Below are 22,323 nucleotides of genomic sequence, written 5' to 3' on the forward strand. Positions count from 1 at the left end.
AAGGATGTCTGTCATCGAGCTAGTTCTCCCAAGCTGGCGCAGCAATTTTAAATAACACAAAGGTGCAGCCTGACTGTCAGAACTGTCCTCCTTTCCTTGTGACCTCTCTTTATCCAAAGCTGATCAAAGACACGTGGTCCGGGGGCTTCGGTGTGGACAATGTCCAAATATGTATCACGTGCGGATTAAGCAAAAGAGGCATGGAAGGAAATAACAACACAACACTGAGATATGACACGTGTCTGTAGGATAGACTGTGTTGTATCAGCTGCAAGGGGCCAACCCTAACCCAAAAACACACCAGGAGCCACATGAATGAGGAAGTCGCTGTTCCCTCACTTGGGTACATCTCACACAGGTTTGGCGGTTGCTGTCACATTTTCCAAAACACATAATGTTCTAATAGCCTACTGTTCTGCCTGTCTTATTGTCAGTGAATATTAGAAAAAGCACCTCTCACTATTATTTCAGAGAGTGGCCGAAATGTGCCAAGATTTTCAAAAATAAATATTTGTATTTTTTTTTTTTTTTTTAAGAAAGCCTGAATGTGAAGACACTTGGTTGATATAAACCATGTACCTAAACAGCTAAGACATCAAATCCAAAGTAACTTCAGAAAGAGTTAAGGACGTCAAGTTTCTCTGCAAAGTATGAGAATTCTAACATGTATAGTGAAGTACATACATAAACAACACAGACTGCTGAAAAAAGAACCACTTTTTGGTCCTTTATAGAAAATGCACATTCTGGTGGACCAGGGCTTTGTAAGCAGTCACAAGCTCCACAGATACAACAAGCTCTCCGCAGAGACGGTAAGGCAGTTATATGATCACCAAGGAAACCACTCCACCTTCCATATGGCAGGTTTCTTTTTTTTTTTTTTGGAAAGAAAGTAAAAACATAATGAACACAAAATACCCATACTGGTTATTGTTAAAGAAAAATAGCTGCCCTGTAAAAATCTGCTCAGTAAAAAACATTAAAACTGTTGTGGTTGTTGCTTTTTTTTTTGTTGGTTTGAATTGTATTCTAGATCAGCTGGCTCATTAAGCTTTCAACAGTTATTGTATTTGATCCAGCTGGATCTCAGGGTAAAAAGAGGCGACATCTCAAAAGCACTGAAGCCAGCCTGCAAAGATGCAGAGTAGAGGAAAAAAAAAAAGAAAAAAAAACCACCAACAAAACCCAAACTAAAGCAAACTCACAGAGTTCGACAGCTACTAAGGCAACTTTTGCCAAATACAATATAAGCCCATGTATATTGCAACACAACTATATATTAATTTAATAAAATACACAATATAGCTTTTGTACACATAACAATTTGGCTCAAATGCACAGAAATTGCAGTAAAATCAATAAAAATATGTCAATTTTTTGATGTAAACACATTTAAATTGGATACATTTACACATATAATGATATTATGTATAGTGATAATGTGAAGGGACATTTTCGTGTTTATTTATATTTTTGGGTATTTTCTTTGAAACAATGGCAGTGTCCTTTGCAGTTCTTTGAAATAAATGCCCCGCTCTTAACCACACCTTAACTCCAGGACACTTTTTGCTGAAATTCCTCATTTCTTTCTTTTTTTTTTTTCTTATAAAACGTATAAATATTTTGTTAATATCTGGACACTATACATGGATTCTTACATATAGTCATCTATATAATCATATAGATATATCTTTTCACAGTTGAGGAAAAATGTCCCTTTTTATACAAGCTTGTGATTGCCTTAAGGCATAGTCAGACACATGGTAATTCACTGTACACAAGGGACTGAAAGCTGATGATATACATGTATTAAGACAGTTACACAGATGGCCAGTGGTGTATATGTTTGTGTCTGTTTGTTTATATGTGTGCATTTGGGTATGTGTTTGTGTGCATGTCCGCAGGAGCCTTAGTGTGTGTGTGTGTGTGTGTGGGTGTGTGTGTGTGTGTGTGTGTGTAAGTGCGCAAAGCATAGTGCACCTGTATAAAATCGGTGTGTGCGGCTACACCAGTTAGGAACATGAAAGTTTAAATAGAGGAGCGAGAGAGACACAGCTTACACGTGGCTACAAATGACAGGTGAAACATGGTTACACTGTTAATAATTCTCCATCAGCGGTACACTCAGGCCCCTCCACCCCCCAGGTCCATCCCAAACCCCCATGGACACACCCCTGAATAACCGACCTCTCCACTTTCAGATACAGGATCCTTTACACATTAAACACCAATGTTACAAAGTCAGAAAAGATAAGGTTGATTTGTGTATTTCGGTCTTTCGCTGGTCCCAACTAGACCAGACTTCGTTTCTCTGTTTCTGCATCGATTGTCATGTCTGACCATAAATAGTCCTTGTCCTTCAATGTCTATGGCAATCACACACAACAGAAATCCACCTACATACACTTAAATATGTAGGGTTTCACAAGAGACCATGAACAATACACTTATGAGCTGGTGGGCACTTAGATAATAGCTTGCGAGGTGCCAGAAGCATAAGCCTCTGCCATCTGCTTAAGAATCCAAAACAAAAAGAGTTTATAAATTCAGCAGAATTCGGATGTCCTTGTTTGCCATTTTGTTACCCAGTTTTTATTTTGTTGGTGGTGGTGTTAGCACCAAAACTGGTGCCAAACGACGGACATGATGAATATTCCCATTGTCCTTCCAATGGCAGTAATTTTCAACAACAAATAAAGTGATAACAGCTCCCATCGTAAGAGCCATTTAACCTTTGTTGATTTGTTTTGGTGACAGTTGTAGTGAGAGAGAGATTTTTTTCTGGATTTTTTTTGGAATAGCATCCTACTCCCCTCTCTCCCTCCCTGCTTATTTTTCTTGCAGGTCTTTGTGTCACTTCCTGAGTGTGCCAGTGGCCTCACTTCCTCTGCAGTCCTGCAATAGTTTGTCGATGTCTCTCACTACCTGGTCAGCGTCCATGCCATTGCGGTTCACGTTAGGCTCCACCTGCTCCAGGACACATTCCATTTCTCCTGAGCCTGCTGCCTCCTGGCTGATCCTGGATCGGGCCTCCGCCAGCACCTTGGCCACAGGGTCTGAGGGAGGCAAGGACGGGTACACCCCCTGATCCATGTTCTGTTTGGTTGGCGACAGGTACTGACCATCAGGAGGACCGTAGTGGCCGGAGCAAGTGGCAGGTGGAGGTTTGCCTTCAGCCCCATCAGCTGGGCTCTTTACTGAGGAGCAAGGAGACATGGTGGAGCAGCCTTTGGTGGGGCTGCTGGAGGCCGAGGGAACCTCTTGGAGCAAGGGGCTGAGGGCGCGTTTCGCCTTTAAGTAGGGTTTGACGTTGGCGACCAGGATGGTGTGGTCTCGGCGCTCTTTGCCAAAAGTACAGAATGTCTTCTTGCCATTGGGGTTGACACTTTCATAGGTCTCTGTCTCTGGCACAGTCTCCATCCCCGCCGGCACAAAGAGATTGTTGCGGTAGTCCACGCCCTCTGCTTGGTTAGAACCTGCCGGGAATTGGGGCATCCAGCAGCGGTCAGAGTGACCCAATACTCGGCACTCCTCTGTACAGTTCACACAATCCTCATCTGCAGGTAAGAAAGAAAGGGTGGGGATAATTGGAGAGGAAAAATGAAACATGTGAGTCAGTATTGTACAAAGAGCAGAATTTGACCACACAGTGAGAGGGTAATGTCTTGTAATTATAACACTGTTACATAACTGAACTGTATTATACAAAGAGATAGAGCCCAAAGTTAGGTAACTGGAGCTTGGCCTAATGAAATGATGTGAAAAGCCAGATGAGGATGCCCCAGCCTTAAGACACACACGCCCACACACTCACTTACACACACACACAAACACCTTTCCAAGGGCTGGGGGACACCTGCTGGGTGGATACATATTTCCAATGCTCTGATCAAGGGGATGGCAGAGCATACAGAAGGGAGGGGGAGAGAGAGGGAGAAAAACAACAACAGTTGAGGTTTGGCAAAGGCATAGCTCCGTTATCATAAATTCATGTCAGTGAGCTTTGAAGCCCTCCCTAGACAGAGAGACTGTGCCAAATGGCTTGTGCTTCTTCCCTATGTGTGTTTGTGCCTGTTTATTTGTGTTGTTGTTGTTGTTATTGTGTGTGTGTGTGTGTGTGTGTGTGTGTGTGTGTTTGTGTGTTCCCCTCTTTCATCTCTATTCAGAAGGATGCACACTCTGGCTGATTATGGGAGTGTTCATGCCTGTGTCAAATGGATCCAGAACTTGGTTAAAAAAAAAAAAAAGAAAAAAGAGGAGCACATTTTTTCTCCTCTTGGGCATGAGGTGAAAAATAGAGAGAAAAAAACTGAGCATCTGTTGTTCCACAAATGGAATCTTTCCATTTAGCCGGATGGGATTAAACTAGGAGAAGACAGACAGCAAGAATGGATCCTAAGAGTTCACATTAATGCCACCGATGCAACAAGGACCTCTGGACCCCCATCCTTAAATGTCTGGATGCGGAGTGCTTTGAATTTACCAGGGTACTGACCCGGCGGCCAAAAAAATATACTGAAGAGGGTTTCAAATATTTCTCTGTGATTGTGTACAATTTCTAGCAGTCACTTTAGTGTTTCCCATTAGCATGTCCTAAAACAACCCATCTGAAAACACTATTTTACACAGGTCTCATTCGAACACATCTCGATGGCCTTCATCAATCACCCCATTAGTGTAATTAATGTAATTAATGCAAATTTTTACAAAGTACAAATTCGAATGTTACCGACGTGCTCGACAACACAGTAACACAACAGCATTTAACAGGGCTCGCCAGTGAAATCTGAAGTTTGCATGTGTAGGTTGAGAAAACAAAGGCGGCAGCGGAGGCCGATTTGCATATTAGTTTTGAGATGTGTAATGTATCTGCCTGTTTGTGGAGTCAAACCAGGCACCCAGGCACAGCTCTTATAATTTCTAATAGCAAAGCAACACTTGCGCGCTTGCCATAGTCTTCTCAGAACAAAACAAACTTACTGAGAGGGAACTCAGACAGCCGTCTTTGTTAAGTGGAATAAAACATTAGGCAAGCCTATTCACACAAGCTTCACTTCTGTATGATTTGTCAGCCTTGGTGCTTATATAGACCACAAAAAGTGCCAACAGCACTAGTGACATCAGTGTCTGAAGCAAAGAATAGAAAGAGACTTCATGCTTTTAAATTAAAGCGACATGTTCTCACCTTTCACAAATGCTTTAAACTTTGAAGCTGTTGGATGAGTCTTTGCAGTGAGGTTATATATATATATATATATATATATATATATATATATATATATATATATATACACATACACATGAGGGTTTGTACTTTTAAGTTTTGAGTGATACATTTTAACTCTGGGGGATGGTGAAAAAGTCCAAGTGTGTGCTTAGGGTTTCTTCTGTAAACTGCATTTAGAGGAAGGCATTCACTGCCTCACCATGAGGCAACTGGGAGCTGAAAAGCAATGCCACTATTCTCACCCAAATGTGATAAGACAAAAGCATTACTGTTAGGTGCTGTAAAGCCAGCCTATCAGTTCCATTATGTGGTGCGCAGAACTGTACGGTCTGGTGAGGCCCTTGCCTGCAACAAGAGCGTGGTGCTTTAAAGACCACAAACGTACGGCTTAATACAATCTTTTTTTTTTTTTTTTGGGTTGATGCGAGTGACCGGGCTGAGTGGATGTAGTCGAGTGCTCTTGGCTAGACTGTCTTTGCAGTGTTGCAGGTCAGCAGCCTAGATTCCTGATAGACTGCTCTCCTAAGCTGTGGGGATGAGCTTAACACTTCACAAATGTTTGAAGAAGGCCAAACAGAGCTGCCAAAGAGAGCCTGACATTTCCCATGCTGAAGCAGTCATCTGGAGAGGAAACAGGATGAGCGAGAAAGCGAAGGCCGGGCCAGTTTGAGATGGTGTAAATTTAAATGGTGCAAGGGCCGAGAGAATGTGTCTGTGTGCACACGCCCACGCATGTATTTGTTATTCGTGCCCTGAGTTTGTGCAAGAGTGACTTGAGATTTGCGTTAAAAAATATATAAACAATGTGTCAAGGCGCAAAAGATCGATGATTTGGTGGAAAGCTTGTACATAAATAATACAAACCTGAATACACTTTCCAACCAGAACACTCTATTACTATAATCCATCACCAAGCCGCAAAGTATAGATCCTGCAGTATGGATGCTCATGCTTAACAGTTAGACAGCCCTTGCCTTTCACACATCCGGCTTGCATGCATTCCAGACACACACAATTAACTTGGCCCTTACACTGTCTTCATGCTCTCAGAGGTGATTGTCCATTCACTGGGTGCATATTAAAGCATAAATAATCCATGCAGACATATTTCCCTGCATTTAGTTGGAGGAAACCTCTGATAGATTATTCATGTTGGAGCTCCACGTTCAACCTTGAGGCGTTCTCCTCATATCTATGGCTAACAATATGACATATGAGAGCAGGGGTGACATTCATCTCTCTCTCTCTCTCTCTCTCTCTCTCTCTCTCTCTCTCTCTCTCTGTCTCCCCACCTCACCCACATTACTCCCCTGCCTCTCTCAGGATGGGCAATAGAAGCAGTTCACCAAGGACACATTTGCCTATGATGATTTGGCTGGGTGTGTGCATATTCTCTCTCTGTTAGACACAGCTTCTGTGTCCATACTTTATATGGTCTAGGGTACACACACTGAAAGATACACTGAAACATACAGAAATTAAGGAGTTCTTCTTTTTTTTTGGACTAACAGCCAGACACCCTTAATAAGTCATAGAAAATCTTCTTTGTCGTGCCGAAATAGTTTTCTTTCCTTTTGCATAATTCTAGTTTAAAAATGTACTGAGTTATGTATGTTGTTATATTACACTTTGAACCTCAAGCCATCAATCTATGTTTACAATGGGTATACAACATTCTTAACTGTCAGTATCCATTAATATATGAAGTTTGTAACATTGCACGACTCAGTTTTGGACAGCAGAAGATGAATATGCCCTACAATCTTATTTTCTAGGCAAACAAACCCTGTGGAAAAGGATCTTATAACAACACTGGATCTGAACCAAATGAGAGCAAATGAAAGAGGCAGGGTAAAATGCTTTAATATGCAGCGAGTATTTAGGAGGACTGAATTTTGGATTACTCTGTATAAATTATGACAAAAACATCTCAGGCATAAGAACGAGGAGAGGCGGCGAGATTCAGCTCCATTCAGAAGTTAAGAGTCACAGGAACACTGCTCACACTGACTGGTGATGAAGCACGCGCAGCTCATGTTTGTATCTGTGCAGCCCTATTGTACACACTTGGCTTGAATCCCTGATTGATATCAGATATCTATTACACCTCCATTGCCAACAAGAAAATTTAATTAACTCCACACCCTCTTTTGTGTATGTCTCTGCTTTTTCAACAGAAATCCCTTACCACCTCTAGCAGGGTTAATTGCCTTGCTTTAGGGCACCACGGTAAGGTTGGGTAACAGTGATTTAGATACAGCAACTATATTTGTGACACTTATATTTGTACTTTCTGTGATAGCAAAAAAAAAAAAAAAAAAAAAAAAAAAAATGAAGTCGAGCATATTACTTTGAGGTGAAAGATACTTTTCTTTTATAGCATGAGTTATGGCTATAATTGAGCAATTCTTTTTCTATTAAGAAGTTAGAATAATCACTTTTAGAAGCAATGGCTTCATCCAATAAGTGATGCCTTTAACTAACTAGTTAGCAGAGATGAAGAGGTCTCTCAGTGTGCAAGTGTGCCCCAGATGAAAATCAGGAGCAATTCTTTCAAAATGTTACACAGAAAAAGGGATCACAGGGGTGTTAGTGTTACTTGTGAAAGATATATTTGCATATTTTGCAAAATATGCAGCAATATGCATGTAAGAGGTATATAAAAGGTTCCCGGCTGGTACCAAGCTGAAAGTTACAAACCAACCTCCAAGTTGAAGGGAGAAGAAAACAAAACAAACAAAACAAACAATCAAACAAACAAAAATTCTGTTACTTCAGATTTATATAAATGGACAATATCACCAACATCAGACTAATGCATTCTTCTGGTAAACAGAATAATGTTTGTTTGTGCACACCAACCTGGTCTTGAATCCCTTTCTTTTGACTAAGTTTTACGGTGTGTTTTCATGGACTTAGAAGGCTCTGTAACTCAGCATATGCTCTTTTTGGTTAAAAGCCAAATCACTTTGCAACCACTCAACCAGTCTGCTACTCTGCTTTAAATTTTCTGTTGTGTTCGAAAGTTTTTTTCTTTAGGTATAATGAAACTATAAATTGAAATCTAGAGCAAAGACTTGGAGTTAAAATTTGTCTCTCTGAAGGAGCTGCCAACGTAATGAGCGCTGTTCATAACTTTTTTTTTTTTTTTAAAAGACTGACGACCACAACGGAAATGGACTATGCAACATTTTCTATCATCCTTGGTAATACTGAGGCGCATGTACTTGAGTGTATTTCTGTGTCTTTGAACAACTGTCTGATACACAATACTGTTTGCTCTGCATCCTGTGAGCTGAAGGTCCAGACCGTGAGGATCTGGTGAGCCGAGGCTCTGGTGTATTTGTGGTTGTATTAACAAGCCCAGGAAACCAATCTATTACTGGGCTCTCATTTTTCACCCTACCCTTTCTAATACTCCTTGAGGAGTCACAAGCAAGTGCAAATACATTAGAAAATACACAACAAAGTACGGGGACAGAGACACACACATACACATGCACACATACACACGCACATCTGCTGACTGTAAAATGTCAAGATAAAAAGAATGTGATATCAAAAAAGAGCAGCAACCCAAAGGAACCAGAAAAAACCAACAAACTGATGAATTCAATGATTAGTTTGCCTTGATACAGTTAAGCACGTGTGCTATTTAATTATGCTTCAATTTAACCTGTAATCATAACCAAACAGCTCCAACGACATCACACCTCATATAAAAACCCAGAATTACGAAATTCTGCCCAGCACACAGCCATTTCAGCCGTCAGAACAAAACTGAAAGTGCCTTTCTACTGAGCCATGAAAAGGCTCTGGTCGTTCTCCAAATCGGCAAAATGTTCTCTGTGTTACTCCCAGAAAGTATTTATTTATTTTTTTTTTCCTTTGGTAAATTAACACTTGACTAACAGCCTGTTTCAAAAACGGACACTTTTCTGGGGCCATCAGGATCATAAACAAATCAGACGAGTCCCTCTCAACCACCTTGTCGTGAAATTTTCACAGTTTTCTTATTTATGGGGTGAGGTTATTGGATAACCAAAACTACTTTCTTGGTTGCAAATGTGACGTCTGTTGTACCGGCTGGTGTTTAAGGTAGTTTGTGCATCTGCAATGACTGTGTTTTAACTGTCTTCGTCAGCTCAATATGTTTTTATTTACCTTGCATGTGCTATTTTATATTCTTTTATGCCATCAACCTATCCAGGGTCTACAAATGACAATTAGCCGACATTTATTAATGTGCAGTGTCCCTTTTTAAATAAATAAACTTGTTAACTTGTGGATTGCCTGCCCTCAGCGCCTCAGCACTGTGCTGAAAACAAAATTTCACCAGCCTTCATCTTCTTGCTCTCTAACACGACACACAGAAGAACCGGGAGACAAAGGGGTTCTTGCTCAATATGAGCAAACCAAAAGCAGCTGGTCACATTTCCTCAGCTCCTGAGTCCAATTTTCACATCTGTTTAATCCCTCAGAGTGGAAGTAGTTAGGACATGTATGCATGGATGTTTCTATGTAAGTGCATGTGTGTGTCTGTGTGTGTGTGTGTGTGTGTGATGTGCACCTAAACTTGTGAGTGTAAAAGTGTGCTGGTGTATCCGTGTGTGTCATAAAGCATGGTGTGATTTCCCTAAACACCCCTTTCTCCCTCCAGGCGCCTGCCCCCCTGGCCCTACATGCCCATCCCTCCTCGCTTTATTACCCAGCCCTGTGATTAATGTCCCTCTGTCACACACTGGGTCCAAGGGAGCAAGCGATGAAGAGAGCTGTGCACACGGGCTATTGCTAGCGAAGGAGGCTGGATATACATAACATAAATTTGTAGCGTGGGATGGTGTTGATTTTCCCTAAGTTCAAAAACAAGGGACGAGCAGAGGAAAAACCCACTGACATTTAACAATTTAGCACACATCACAGTGGCGGTTAGCTTTTTACTATCATGCACACCTGGGTACTCATTAGGTAGCCCAGGGAGCTGCAGAGGTATGGAATGGAAAATGACCCCTGTGTATGTGTGTGTGTGTGTGTGTGTGTGTGTGTGTGTGTGTGTGTGTGTGTGTTGAGGTGCTGGGTCGTGGTGAAAAGTCCTCCAACCCACCTGAGGTGGACAGGAGGAATGGCAGCTGACGAACTGCGCCGAGCATCTGTGACAGACCATGACTGCACCTGTTCACCAGAGGGGGGCTCGCACTGTGTGTGTATGTGTGTGTACCTTATTGTGTGTGTAATCTCTCCCACTGTTATCTCACCCATCTGATCCAACCCCTCCGCCCCCAAACCCGCAACCAATCACGGCAACTAAATATTTGAACTGCACAGACGAGAGAGTCTCCACCCTACCTGAGCCTAATGTTTAGTAAATACCTGATGAAGTCTCAGGTCACCGGTCCAGCACACAGCAGCCTTCCATATAGAACACACTATAAACAGAAATTGCAAACTGAGCGTCTCAGTGAGCAGGGTCTGCTTAGAGAAGTTCAGAATTTCTTTTCTCACAGTTTTACGAAATAAATGTTCATTTGTCCTGGAACCTTATAAATGAAACAATCAATATCGCAGTCTCTGTAAAGTTTTTTAAATTGCCCTAAATGTGCCAACAGAACTAATGTTTAACAATGGAAAATCAGATTTTTATAGCACAATTCCTCTGCTGTATTCTGGTGTGACTTTCTCATCACAGCCATGAATGATCAAAATACTCTGGTGTTTCTAATCAAATCAGACATGGAGCCAGTTAGTTTATGTATATATTTTTCCCTTGATGTGGTCAAACATTGCTCTATCTGACTTAGATTTGGTTTTTACAACTGAGCAGTGTTGGGAAAGCAGGTGGGTGTTTTCTGTCAGTTGGGCAGTATATTCTGTCAGCACATTTTCCAAGAGGTTGTGTAAGACAATAATATTTTCATTAAACAAATTTGTCAGCTTCACTGCAGTCTGCTGTGGGACTGGTGTGTGATGGCGCTGTGTGCAACCTATCAGCGACAGTGACTGACGCCTGTGACATGTCATTTAACATGTTCATGTTGAGTGAAGTGGAGTTTCAGATAAATACTACACTGTTTTTTCCGGGTAATGCTTTAATCAGTACTTTGTAGTGATAGGTGACATCCCAGACAGCTGCAGCATAGCCTGTCAAGATAATCTTATCTATATTCTCATAAAAATAACTGTAATTACTTGTTACAGTTTTTAATTCAGGCCTCTGTTGTGAGTGTATTTGTTTGTGTGTGTGTGTGTGTGTGTGTGTGTGTGTGTGTGTGTGTGTGTGTGTGTTGCGGGAATAGGTCTGGATTATTCTGTACTGTGGGTGGCTTAGCGTGGAAGAAGGATACTTCTCCCTGGTGTAATAGCTTTTATCACAGTGGGAAGCCAGAGAATACCAATGCATAGCGGGAAATGCTTGGCGGCAGCAGTGGGGGAGCCCAGTGCCTGACGATGCTGAGACTGAACCAAGGACATATGTCTCTGCATCAAACGCATCCTCTCTTTAGGCATTCCCTCACAAACTGTGGGCTCCTCCGTCAGCTAATGCCTGGCTAAGTTGTTCAAAGGAACACCCTGAGGAGAGAGTATTTATGCATAGGAGAGTGGGGGGATAAAACCCGAGAGGAGGAGGAGGTAGAGGAGGAGGAGGAAGAGGAGAATAAGCTCATATTCAAACAAAAACAAACACACAAAGCCTAATCAATGATGAGCAAGCAGGGCTGAGCTCCGTGGGTGGCGAGAAAGGTCAACGGGTTGTCGAAATGAGAGGCATTTGGATATCCAGGTTTATGATCTCCAATGGCTCCTTCATTTCAACACAAATTCCCAGCAATCACAGGGCTCTAAAATGCACAATGTGCTCCCTGAAAATGAGACATTGTTCCTATATAACCTACCTGGTTATGTAAAGTGTGTGTGTGTGTGTGTGTGTGTGTGTGTGTGTGTGTGTGTGTGTGTGCGCGTGCGCGCCCATTTTTATCCGAGCAGTGCATAAATGAATCTGCAGTTAGACTCTACACTTAATGTCAGGTTTTTTGGCTCCACTTTTTCTTAAGCATGCTGCACCAAAAACAGTGCAGTGCTTTTTTTTCTGAATTGTGCATGTTTTGCCAACATGCTTATGTTTGACTGTCAATGAACTGTGTTTATATACAGTGTAAGTCACATAGCAACCGAGCTGAGAGCTATCTGCTACAGTCTCAATTATCAAAGGCTGGGTTTCATAAAGGTTGACCTTGAGACAAACGTGTGGAAAAAAAGGGAAAATCCTGTACCGTTTCTCTGTTATCAGTTGACAATCAGCCCTCAGGTTCAAAAAAAAAAAAAAAAAACAAACAAAAAAAAAAAACAGGTTCACATCAGTGAACGGTCATGGGAACTAATCCATCAGCAAAAAGCACTGGGAACAGTCAAACAGATGTTTATCTGTAAGCATTACTATGAAGTGTGACGACACTGTTCAGAAAACTCCCACTGCTGCCATTTATCAGTTACCCGTTCACTAAAATTCAAAGTGCTTCATTCACCTGTTGTCTTTGCTTGAGGTCCAAAGGTAAAAGGGAATAAAAGTAACACTGGCACAACACTTCTCACAGTTCCTTCTCAGCATCGTGCATACAGAGGCTCGGGGTGCTACCAGTATAGTTAGAGGCATTTCAATAAATATTGCAAGGTCAGGAGAAGGAAGATTCTTTCTTCAGCCAATTGAAAACTCTGAGCCTCTTTCCCAACCTATGACTTAAGACACTGTATAATTCACATTTCCTCTGGCTACAAGCCTGCACCTCATCTCCCATTTCTTTCCCTCCTAAACTGCTCTAATGGTGGAGCAATTGCTGCAGAGCAGCCACAGGCTAACCATTAGATATCGAGGGGCTGAGAGGAAACACCCTCAGACCATTCCTGCCATTATAAAACAGGAATGTCACCAAGGTTATTATATTTCACTTAAACTAAAATTATGACAAAAAATGCACATGAATCAATGAATCAATCAATAATAAACTGAAGTAAGAATAAATATCAATATATACTGACATTTTTTTCTCAGTATGCTAACTAAGGCAAGCACATTCGATGTAAGTGTGAAAACTTACTGAGACAAAATGACATTTTAACTAAAACTGTATGACAAATTAATTTGGCAAATGCTATCTGAAAAAATAGCTGAAACCACACAGTAAAAGTAAAAAAGTAGTGGAAATCATATAATTACCCTGCATGACACACACTCACGCTCTGATACACACCCCCACATGTACTGTGCAAGTGCTTACACAAACACACAGACCACAGCATGAGTATATAAGCATACTGTATGTATTATTCTGATATGCTACGCACCATGTCTAAAATGCTGAAGCTAAAATGATGAAAACAGTCAGGTATGTGAGTATGTTGCGCGGACTGCGTTAAGAGTACGATAATGAGGCTTTATCGGAGACAGTTTACGCTAAGAAGCAGCAACAAAGCCAGTGAGGAAGACAGACAGGTGCATGGTTCCTCGCTACCTTCACCTGGAGAGAGACACGGAGGGTGGCAAAAAGGGTGGCAAGGAGACAAGAAGGGGACTTATTAGAAGACGAGGCGAGAAGCGTGGCGAATCAGTGGCTAATCCTCCGTTTCCTCTAAGCCTGTGTAATTAGGACATGGGGGATTGCACCGTGACAGGGGATGCTTCTGGACCGCCTTGCTTTTTTTCTCTCTTTTGTTTATTTCTTCCCTCTTTAGCCTGGGTTTATTGCGGTTTGTCATCTAAATATAGCGTGCCTGTGTGTGCGCGTGTCTTTTCTTAAGTCTGTGTGCGTCTCTCAGCATGTTCACTCATTAGCAATATAAATAGACACTGCATGCCTGCACTATGTTTTATTTCTACTTTCGATGCTCACATCTGTGACGGGGGGGGTGTGCTGTTCTTTTTTTTTTTTTTTTTTTTACACCAATTTGGTCACTGTGTGACACCCTTATAATGCCCCCCCTCCCTCCCTCGAACACACACAAACACACAAAACACACTAACTTTGAAATGTGTCTCCAACTGGAGATTCTTATGAGAGAGCACAGAGTGTATCAGACAAGAGGCCAGTGACTGGAAGGGTTGATCTCCATTCCTCTGCCTGTTAATAACCCTAATCTACTTCCTTCCCCCAGTAGACAGCATGAGAGTTGCCTTGGCCCATTTAGATGGGAAGAAACAGAGAGAGCGAGAGAGAGTGAGAGAGAGAGAGAGAGAGAGAGAGAGAGAGAGAGAGAGAGAGAGAGAGAGAGAGAGAGAGAGAGAGGGGTAGAAAGAAGGATCTAAAAAAAAGAAAGAAAAAAAGGAGATTCTGTGACTCACCAGCTAATTACAGAAATCCTGTTTCTATCCAAGGAGAAAACAGGTCTAAAACACCCCATTACAGTCAGAATGAAGGAAAAACCCTTTGTTGCTAATTCACACAGGGTCATCTTTTGAAGTGTTCCCCTCCAACAAAATATTACATTTAAACTATGCTGTTATAATGACAATGTTGTTTCCGACGCGGTCTTGATTTAAGGGATCTGCTCTCAAATGGATGGGATTTGCTCCCTCGACTGAGGTACACCGGCCGGGTCCCGATAACTGGCCTGAAACAACAAGGATAAACACATTTAGCATTGTCGAGGCTTCACCCTGACGATTCCATACAATAACAAGATCCAAGAGACGTCATACAATCCTGTCACATTTGCTGAACTAAATCACTTTCTTTTATTCTGCTTCTCTGTTTGCTTCTCTCTCTCTCTCTCGAACAAAGGGATTTGAACAACCCAGGGTGTCATGGCTTTGTGCAAGTAATCATTCCCCTGTGTACTGGTTTAGCAGGGATTAGAAAAAGTGTTTCTGATTCTGTCTCAGCAGAACCATCACTGTAATACAACACACACACACATAGCACACACATACACACACAATGCCATTTTCATCACGGCTGCATTAGGGCTCTGTGGCATCCACTGACCTTGTATTTTTTTTTTTTTTAACTCTCAACTCTCATCTGGGATGAAGCTCAAAGGTTAACCCCAAGAAAGAAAACGGACATCACTCAACATGACATTCAGGTAACCCATCTCCTTGGTAACAGCTGCAATATGTATGCATTTATTGGCTGTGAAAAGAGGAGCAGGGGAGTAAAACGCCGGCCTTACATTTGACAGCATGTGGCCCCCACCAATACCTTCCCCTTAATGGCTCAAGCAGATCAAACTCAATAAAGATAGGGCAGGTTTCGGGAACCGTGACACTCAAGCCTAATACAATCTGAGTCGGGACAGAAACCCAGAGGAATGAATTGCCATGGTGGTCAGACACAGAGTTGAAGGCTATTCCTGACTTGGAGACTTCTGATGACAAATGTCTCGGGCATCAAGATCAGCGGGGCAAAAAAAACCAAAAAAAACCCACAAGGAATTGTGGTGGGAAATATCAAAAACTCAGCTTCTCAAACTGAAATCAATGCTGGATGCAAAAAAGCAAAAACACAGTTCAAATTCTTAACCTAACCTGATGCCATAGATAAACAAATGCATTGCAATTACTGACACTTGAAGTGCTGCGACTTTATGGAAGAACAGTAGATGCAAGTCTGTAGTTCATTTTCTTCTGCTTCACCAAGTACAGAAGCCCCACTTGTCCAGTAGCGATGTTGGGTGGCATTACTCCACCACAAAATCTGAAAATCTCAAGGCAAATGTTATGCACATTTTTAGATTCTCAAACACAGAAAATGAGACATTAATTCAGTAAAGGTAGCCTAACAGCATCTGCAAGCTTTGCCTCTTGGTGTTAAAATACTGTGGTAAAAGTGAACTTTATACACACACACCTGACTAGACACCAGTTGGATGTTTTCAAACAGCCTCAGGTAAAATCTGACAGAACTCCTGATTCCTAGCCTGCTCACTGATGTGTGTAAATATTTTCATTTTGCTCCCAGTTTGACTCAGAAGAGCTCGCAGAGCTGTGAATACTCACTGCGTATTACCACATATACAGTAAGTTTAAAATTAATTGATTTTGTGTTTGCACTAACTTTGCTTAATTAAAAGGAATGGAAATGATAAAGCCATTTCTTGACTTAATGAAGGAATGAGGTATATAGCACACGCTGAATAAAATTATTTAAAAGGTGCCACCGCTAATGTTTTGACATAAACGTCTTCATCAGAGCTGAAACGGAACACCGGCTATCTGAACATGTAAATGGCTCACACACAAAAGGCAAATCAGTTTCATTTGAGGAATTCACCCTATTTTCCATGACAACAAGGGACCAGCCGTCTTTGTTCACTTTTTCATCGAACTTCTGGTGCGACAGTTAATCCACTGTTTTAGACACGACAGAGCCACTGTTTTGAAGCTTGACATGATAAGAGTAGAGGTGCAATCACTTCAACCTTGGCGGGGTTAGGGGAAGATGCTCAATAATTACATGTTTAACATGTGGATGTTTGTTTAAAAGCATGGGGACAAATAAAGAAATAAACTGTGGTGAAGAAAGATGTTTATGTGGGCAAAGCTGCTAGTAAAACCTGCCTTGAACATGACATCGCCGACTTACCAGGGTCATATCGTCAAGAGTTGAGGTCAAATTGCTTCAACCCAGGCATCAGCAGAAAACGATGAACATTACATGTCTATGTGTAAAAATGTGGAAACGAACACAGAAAGAGCCATTTAACACATTTCTCTGCAGGAAAAGCCTGATTTTGACATAGCAGAGCCACCCTTTCTAAGTTTGTCACTGGAAAAGTTGCTGATAGATTGCTTTGACCATCATTAGGTTCAGCAGGAAAAGGGAACATTTCTGATGTATACCGTGTATGTTTGTGAGATCGAACACAGAAATAAAGAGCCATTTAAATCAAGTTGCTTCTGGAAAAGCCTGATATTGGCATGTTGGAGGCATACTTGAAAGCTTGTCACAGGAAAATTAAACGTGCAATGGCGTCAACCCTGGTATCGCTAGATTCAACAGACACATTCAAGATGCCAAAAAAAAAAAAAAAAAAATAGATTTACGTCATGGGTGCGTTTGTTCAAAAAACGTGTGAATGAACACAGACAAAAAGTTGAGCAAGATGTTTCTGTGGGGAAAATAGGTGCCAGCAAAACATGTGAACATGGCATCGCCAGCCTCCAACAGTGCTAGCGTCACATCATTTTCTTTCACACTTTGCATGGCTATATTCAGCAGGAGACCAAGAACATTTTGGTGCACGTCATGTTTGGTTTATATTTAATAAATAAGTGTGCTAGCCATTTCAGGTTTCTAATTGTTGTTCATTTGGTTAACTAGCTGGCTAGCCAAGCAGCTGACAAAGGCGGAAGAAATAAATTCTTGAAAGTGAAATAAGGCGAATAGGAACTGGCTGTTGGTTAGAAAATATCACAATTGCCACAATTAATATAGTGATCGCATCAGATAAACACAAGACAACTTGAATATTACAAAAACATTACACTACATAAACAAGACAAGGTCTCTTTCCCAGTATGACCAAAGGGCTCTAGAGTATTCAATATATTGGAAAATTTTCTCAATGCCCCAAAATTTAAGAAAGGACATAAAGCCATGAATCACTTTGTCATAATGAAGAGAATTTAATTTAATTATTTTTTTAAACCGCGTGCTCCATACCTTATCCATTTATCAAACCTCAGTGTCCTGCTAGATGTACCGGTTTAAAGTCGGATGTTCCGCAGTGCAAATTTCCCCTTATCATTTCTTGGCTTAATTTGTCTCCTAAGCCATAACAACACACACACACACACTGTATACTGTCATTTATATCAACTCACTGCACATTCCACATGCACTTTATATAGCGCTGAGAACACATCATTGCCAAAGGTATCCAAATAGAGCATATAGCCCTGAGCCTGAGTGCATGTTTCCTAGGGTTATACAACTCATAAAAAGGAAAAAAATAATAAAAAATAAAAATTTGTGAAGGTACACCGCTCATAATTCTACTTGACAAGGAGCATAGCAGCACATCACTCCATTCACCAGCACATGTCCTCATGAGGCTAATATATGCAATAGGAAAACAGTACACTTTAACATGTAGGCATTTGATCAATTGTACCAATGAACAGCAGTGTAGCTCCCCTAAGGATATTGGCGGGAGTTGAACAGAGGCTAAGTGGAGAGGTGGAGAGAGGTAGGTTCAGTCGATGGTGTTGGCTTTCTCAGCCCCGGGGCCTAACACATTTAGAGAGCTAACTGACACACTTTGGATGTATTAGCTACAGTGAGCTCTGCCAACCTCTCCTCTATTTCTACCGCACCTCCTCCCCCTCTCATATCGCAGTCTGTCTGTCACTGCAATCTCCCCTCCATGCGAGACTGAGGAACATGCCTCGTGTTTCAGCAACATTGCTTTAGCATTGATGTTCCTCCATGCCCCAGCCAAATTGGTGTTTGCCGTCTAGACACTGGTTGCTTGTGTACTCTGTATGGAAACACACACACACACGCTAACACTCTCACTCATCTGTTTATAAGTATGATTAGATTAAAAGAAACTCTGACGGAAATGCAATAAAGGTCTATTAGTCTGCCCATCAGGGGGGATAATCATTTCAAATAGAAATGTGTTTTCCATCTCACTATCTAATTTATACTTTCTTTGCCTCTCCATCTGTTTCACTCCTGAGATTGGTGGGTTATGAGCCTGGTACTTTAAAATGGACCGGGTTCAAGTGCAGGCCATTGCAATAAAACACAAATAAATAGAAATATATAGCAGTAAATACCTCTCAAACTCAGCTCCTGAGAAAAAGAACGTCCAGGCTTGAGTGCCTCTGTTCTTGTGGAGAAATATATGCATTCAATTTGAAGGTGAGAAAAATAACTCCTCAATCCACGCTGTCCGATTCTGTGTGGTGGTGTAAGATTAGGGTCAAAGATTAGAAGGCTTACACTGGATAAGAATGGGATTATACGAGCTCAGAGATGTAAAATTACAGATCAGAGAACTGGTGAAAACACACCTGGATTGTAAACAAACTCATAACACAGCAGCCACCTGTCCTGCTGGACAATCCCGCCCTCATCAGGGAAAAACAAAACAATGTATTCTTGACAAAAGAAAGGGAAGCGAATATTATGGAAGCAGCATCCAATATTCCGGAGAGGGATTCAGCACACATCAAAGGCTGCCTCTGCAGTAAGTCTGTTAGATTTGGGATTAATGGACTCCAGAGGGGCCTGGACACACACACACAGGCACATGTACACACCGACGCACACAGACACAAACGCACTGGCACACACATACACAAAATCCACTATCACAACTCTGCCTGATAAGATTCAGAAGGCTAGCAAGGCACTGCAGTGCAGGGTATATCTATTCTAGTACACTCACCACAGTAGTCTCTCTACTGCGGCATGATGTAAGGGATACTGTGTTACAACATGTTGTTGTCAGTGGAGGGAGTAAGAGTAATTTCTTATCATTCTAGTATATTTAGGACACTAAATACTTCAACTCTCCTGCTTCCTGGAGTAATAGGTCTTAGGCAACTAGATTTCCATGAACTGAGCACATGGTCTTTTGATTTACATCCATTACACTGCCATTATGTACCATTTTCATGTTTGTGCAAGTTCTTTAATTTGCATAATACCGAATGGCAAGGCACACACACACACGCACGCACACACACACACACACACACACACACACACACACGCGCGCGCGCGCGCACACACACACACAAATGCACACACATTCACCCACAAGTGCAAGTTACTGCCTCCAAGCTCCAATGAGTTCATGCAAATTGTAAAAATGCAAATTCTGCTGGTAAGGCTCAGCTGTCCTCTGATGCATTTTGAGGAAAACAAGAGAAAGTGGGGGAACTCGCAATGAATCTATCTCATTTAATCTCGACAGACAGAGAGACAGCCTAATCCCAACCCCAACTACCTTTCCACCCCAGTGCCCACTTCTCCCCGCTCTCCAGCCCCCTCCTGCATCCCTTGCCCTCTGGGCTAAAACCACAGGTGCAGGCAAATGCAAACCACTGGGTGGAAAATGCTCGTTGACAGCATTCTGGTGTGTTTGCGATTGGTCAGTGAACAATGAGGGAGTTTCCTGAGCCACTTGTCGTGCTGATGGAACAGCTGGACGCCAACACCAGACACAGATGAGGGTGGGAGGAGACCATGCGGAACAACAGGGAACTCATAACTAAAATGAGAATTCAGCAGCGCTTTAGCATTCCACACTGACATTCCACAAGCACATTGAGAGTAGAAAAAAACAAGAAAAAAAATCATGAAAAACACAAATACACCTTTTAAGGCAAGCCTTTTGAGAGGTGTCAAAATGACATATTCACGCTGCAAATGTGTTTTCTAAGGAAAAACACAGTTTAGTAGGTGAAATTATCCTTTGTGTATGGTAGGATTTGCATTCTACTGAATTCTACCTTCACTTGAATATAATGCAGGCCTACATATATTCATATTCAAATAAAAATGGCCATAATTCAGTACCTCAAAGCCAGCTAAGAGTGAAATAGGAAGATGGTGGCAATCACCTGTTGTCTGATATGTCTTGAATTTTGATGTGGTTGCCTGGATACAGCAACAGTATGAGCGTGTATTTTCCCTCATACTATGTGTGTCGTACAATGGCTCTCTCCCCTATTTTCTGTCTCTTCTTGTGAGAGCACAAGTACACAGGCACACAAGTGCAAATACAAGCAACACATACAGTACATGCGCAAACCCGCAGACATGTACACACACACACAGACACACACACACATGCACACACAAACACACTCACACTCATCCACATGCTCATACTGAGCAGCATTATCACAATCTAGGGAACTAGATTATCCCTAGGCTCAAAACTTCATCCTCTTTCATCCCCACTTGGGAGGGGATGAGAGGCGGCACAGGGGACAGGAGTGGGCAGGATGGGAGCGAATGTGTGTGTGTGTGTGTGTGTGTGTGTGTGTGTGTGTGTGTGTGTGGTGGGGGGGTGGACGATGGGGGTAGAGCTGTGGGCGATCACCCAGATTTCCCACTTTTTAATCAAGGCAGATTTTGATGAGATGGACAACTGTTTTGAAAACATCACCATCGAACACACATGTCGAGTGTCGGGGACTCTTCACCAGCACAAGACAGCACAAACAACTAGTTCACCACTGATGCTCACATCACCTCTTTCACAAGGAGGTTTCAGTGAAGTTTATAGTTAAAATGCATCAGATACAGCTGCAGCTGTTTGATATACTGTTAATAAAGTATGATGCACTGACAGCTGTAAGCAGAATGATATCACATTTAACTTTAAGAGGTACAGCACTCACTTAAATTATGAATGTATGTTATCGCCATATATTCTAGATCTTTTTAATCAATATACACAGATTTTGTCTAACTAGACAAGTAAACAGAAGACTAAGGCTTGAACATGAGATGTTATCAGAAAACGAAATGTCGCTCTCCTTCATAAGAATAACATGTATATGCATTGATCAGTGCTGAGTGCTGTTCCCCTGTAACACCTATCACCAGAGCACCCACACATCCGCAGTATGTCCCACCGCCTACCTCTCCATGCTATGAATTTTAATCAGGTGCGGGTATCCGCCTAGAGAAAACATGCAAACACCCATAAGCACTGTGTGAAGATCTATCACACTTAGTTGTTTACACTACAAGCCTTCCAAATCTCCATAATGGATCTGTGTTGTGGTCTGAGGTGATGCGCTGAGGTCGACTGTTAATTGGCTGCTGTTAATTACAGATGCAGCTCGAGCCTGCTGACATTGTCTGTGGGGCTTTGGAGACTTGCCTTGCAACCGATGCACCGCTGGGAGGACTACACTGTATAACTTATGCAACTCTCATTCAAGCGTTGTCGAACCAGCCTTCAAATCTCATATTTTCAGGTTTAACCTGATTCTTGCCCTGTGTCATGGAAACTTCACAGGCATATCATCACATATCCGCTGAGGCCAGAGTTGATGTATTGTAATAGGCAGGGGGTTTTACCCTATGTGGATTAAGGGGGCTACATCAAACCAGTGGTTTCTGAGTTCCACAGCC

General features: G+C 41.9%; 1 protein-coding gene across 2 annotated transcripts in view; it reads right to left on the reverse strand.

Moving 5' to 3' along the window:
- Positions 1-1,009: 1,009 nt before the first annotated feature.
- Positions 1,010-22,323, reverse strand: part of pcdh17 (protocadherin 17) — a 66,048-nt gene continuing 44,734 nt past the window's right edge. For both annotated transcript variants that reach the window (XM_030082049.1, XM_030082042.1), the window contains exon 5: positions 1,010-3,557. In XM_030082049.1, coding sequence (XP_029937909.1) covers positions 2,854-3,557 — 704 coding nt within the window. In that variant the 3' untranslated portion in view covers positions 1,010-2,853. The remainder of the gene's footprint in view (positions 3,558-22,323) is intronic.

Source organism: Myripristis murdjan, chromosome 3 (genome assembly GCF_902150065.1).
Source record: "Myripristis murdjan chromosome 3, fMyrMur1.1, whole genome shotgun sequence".
Taxonomy (NCBI): domain Eukaryota; kingdom Metazoa; phylum Chordata; class Actinopteri; order Holocentriformes; family Holocentridae; genus Myripristis; species Myripristis murdjan.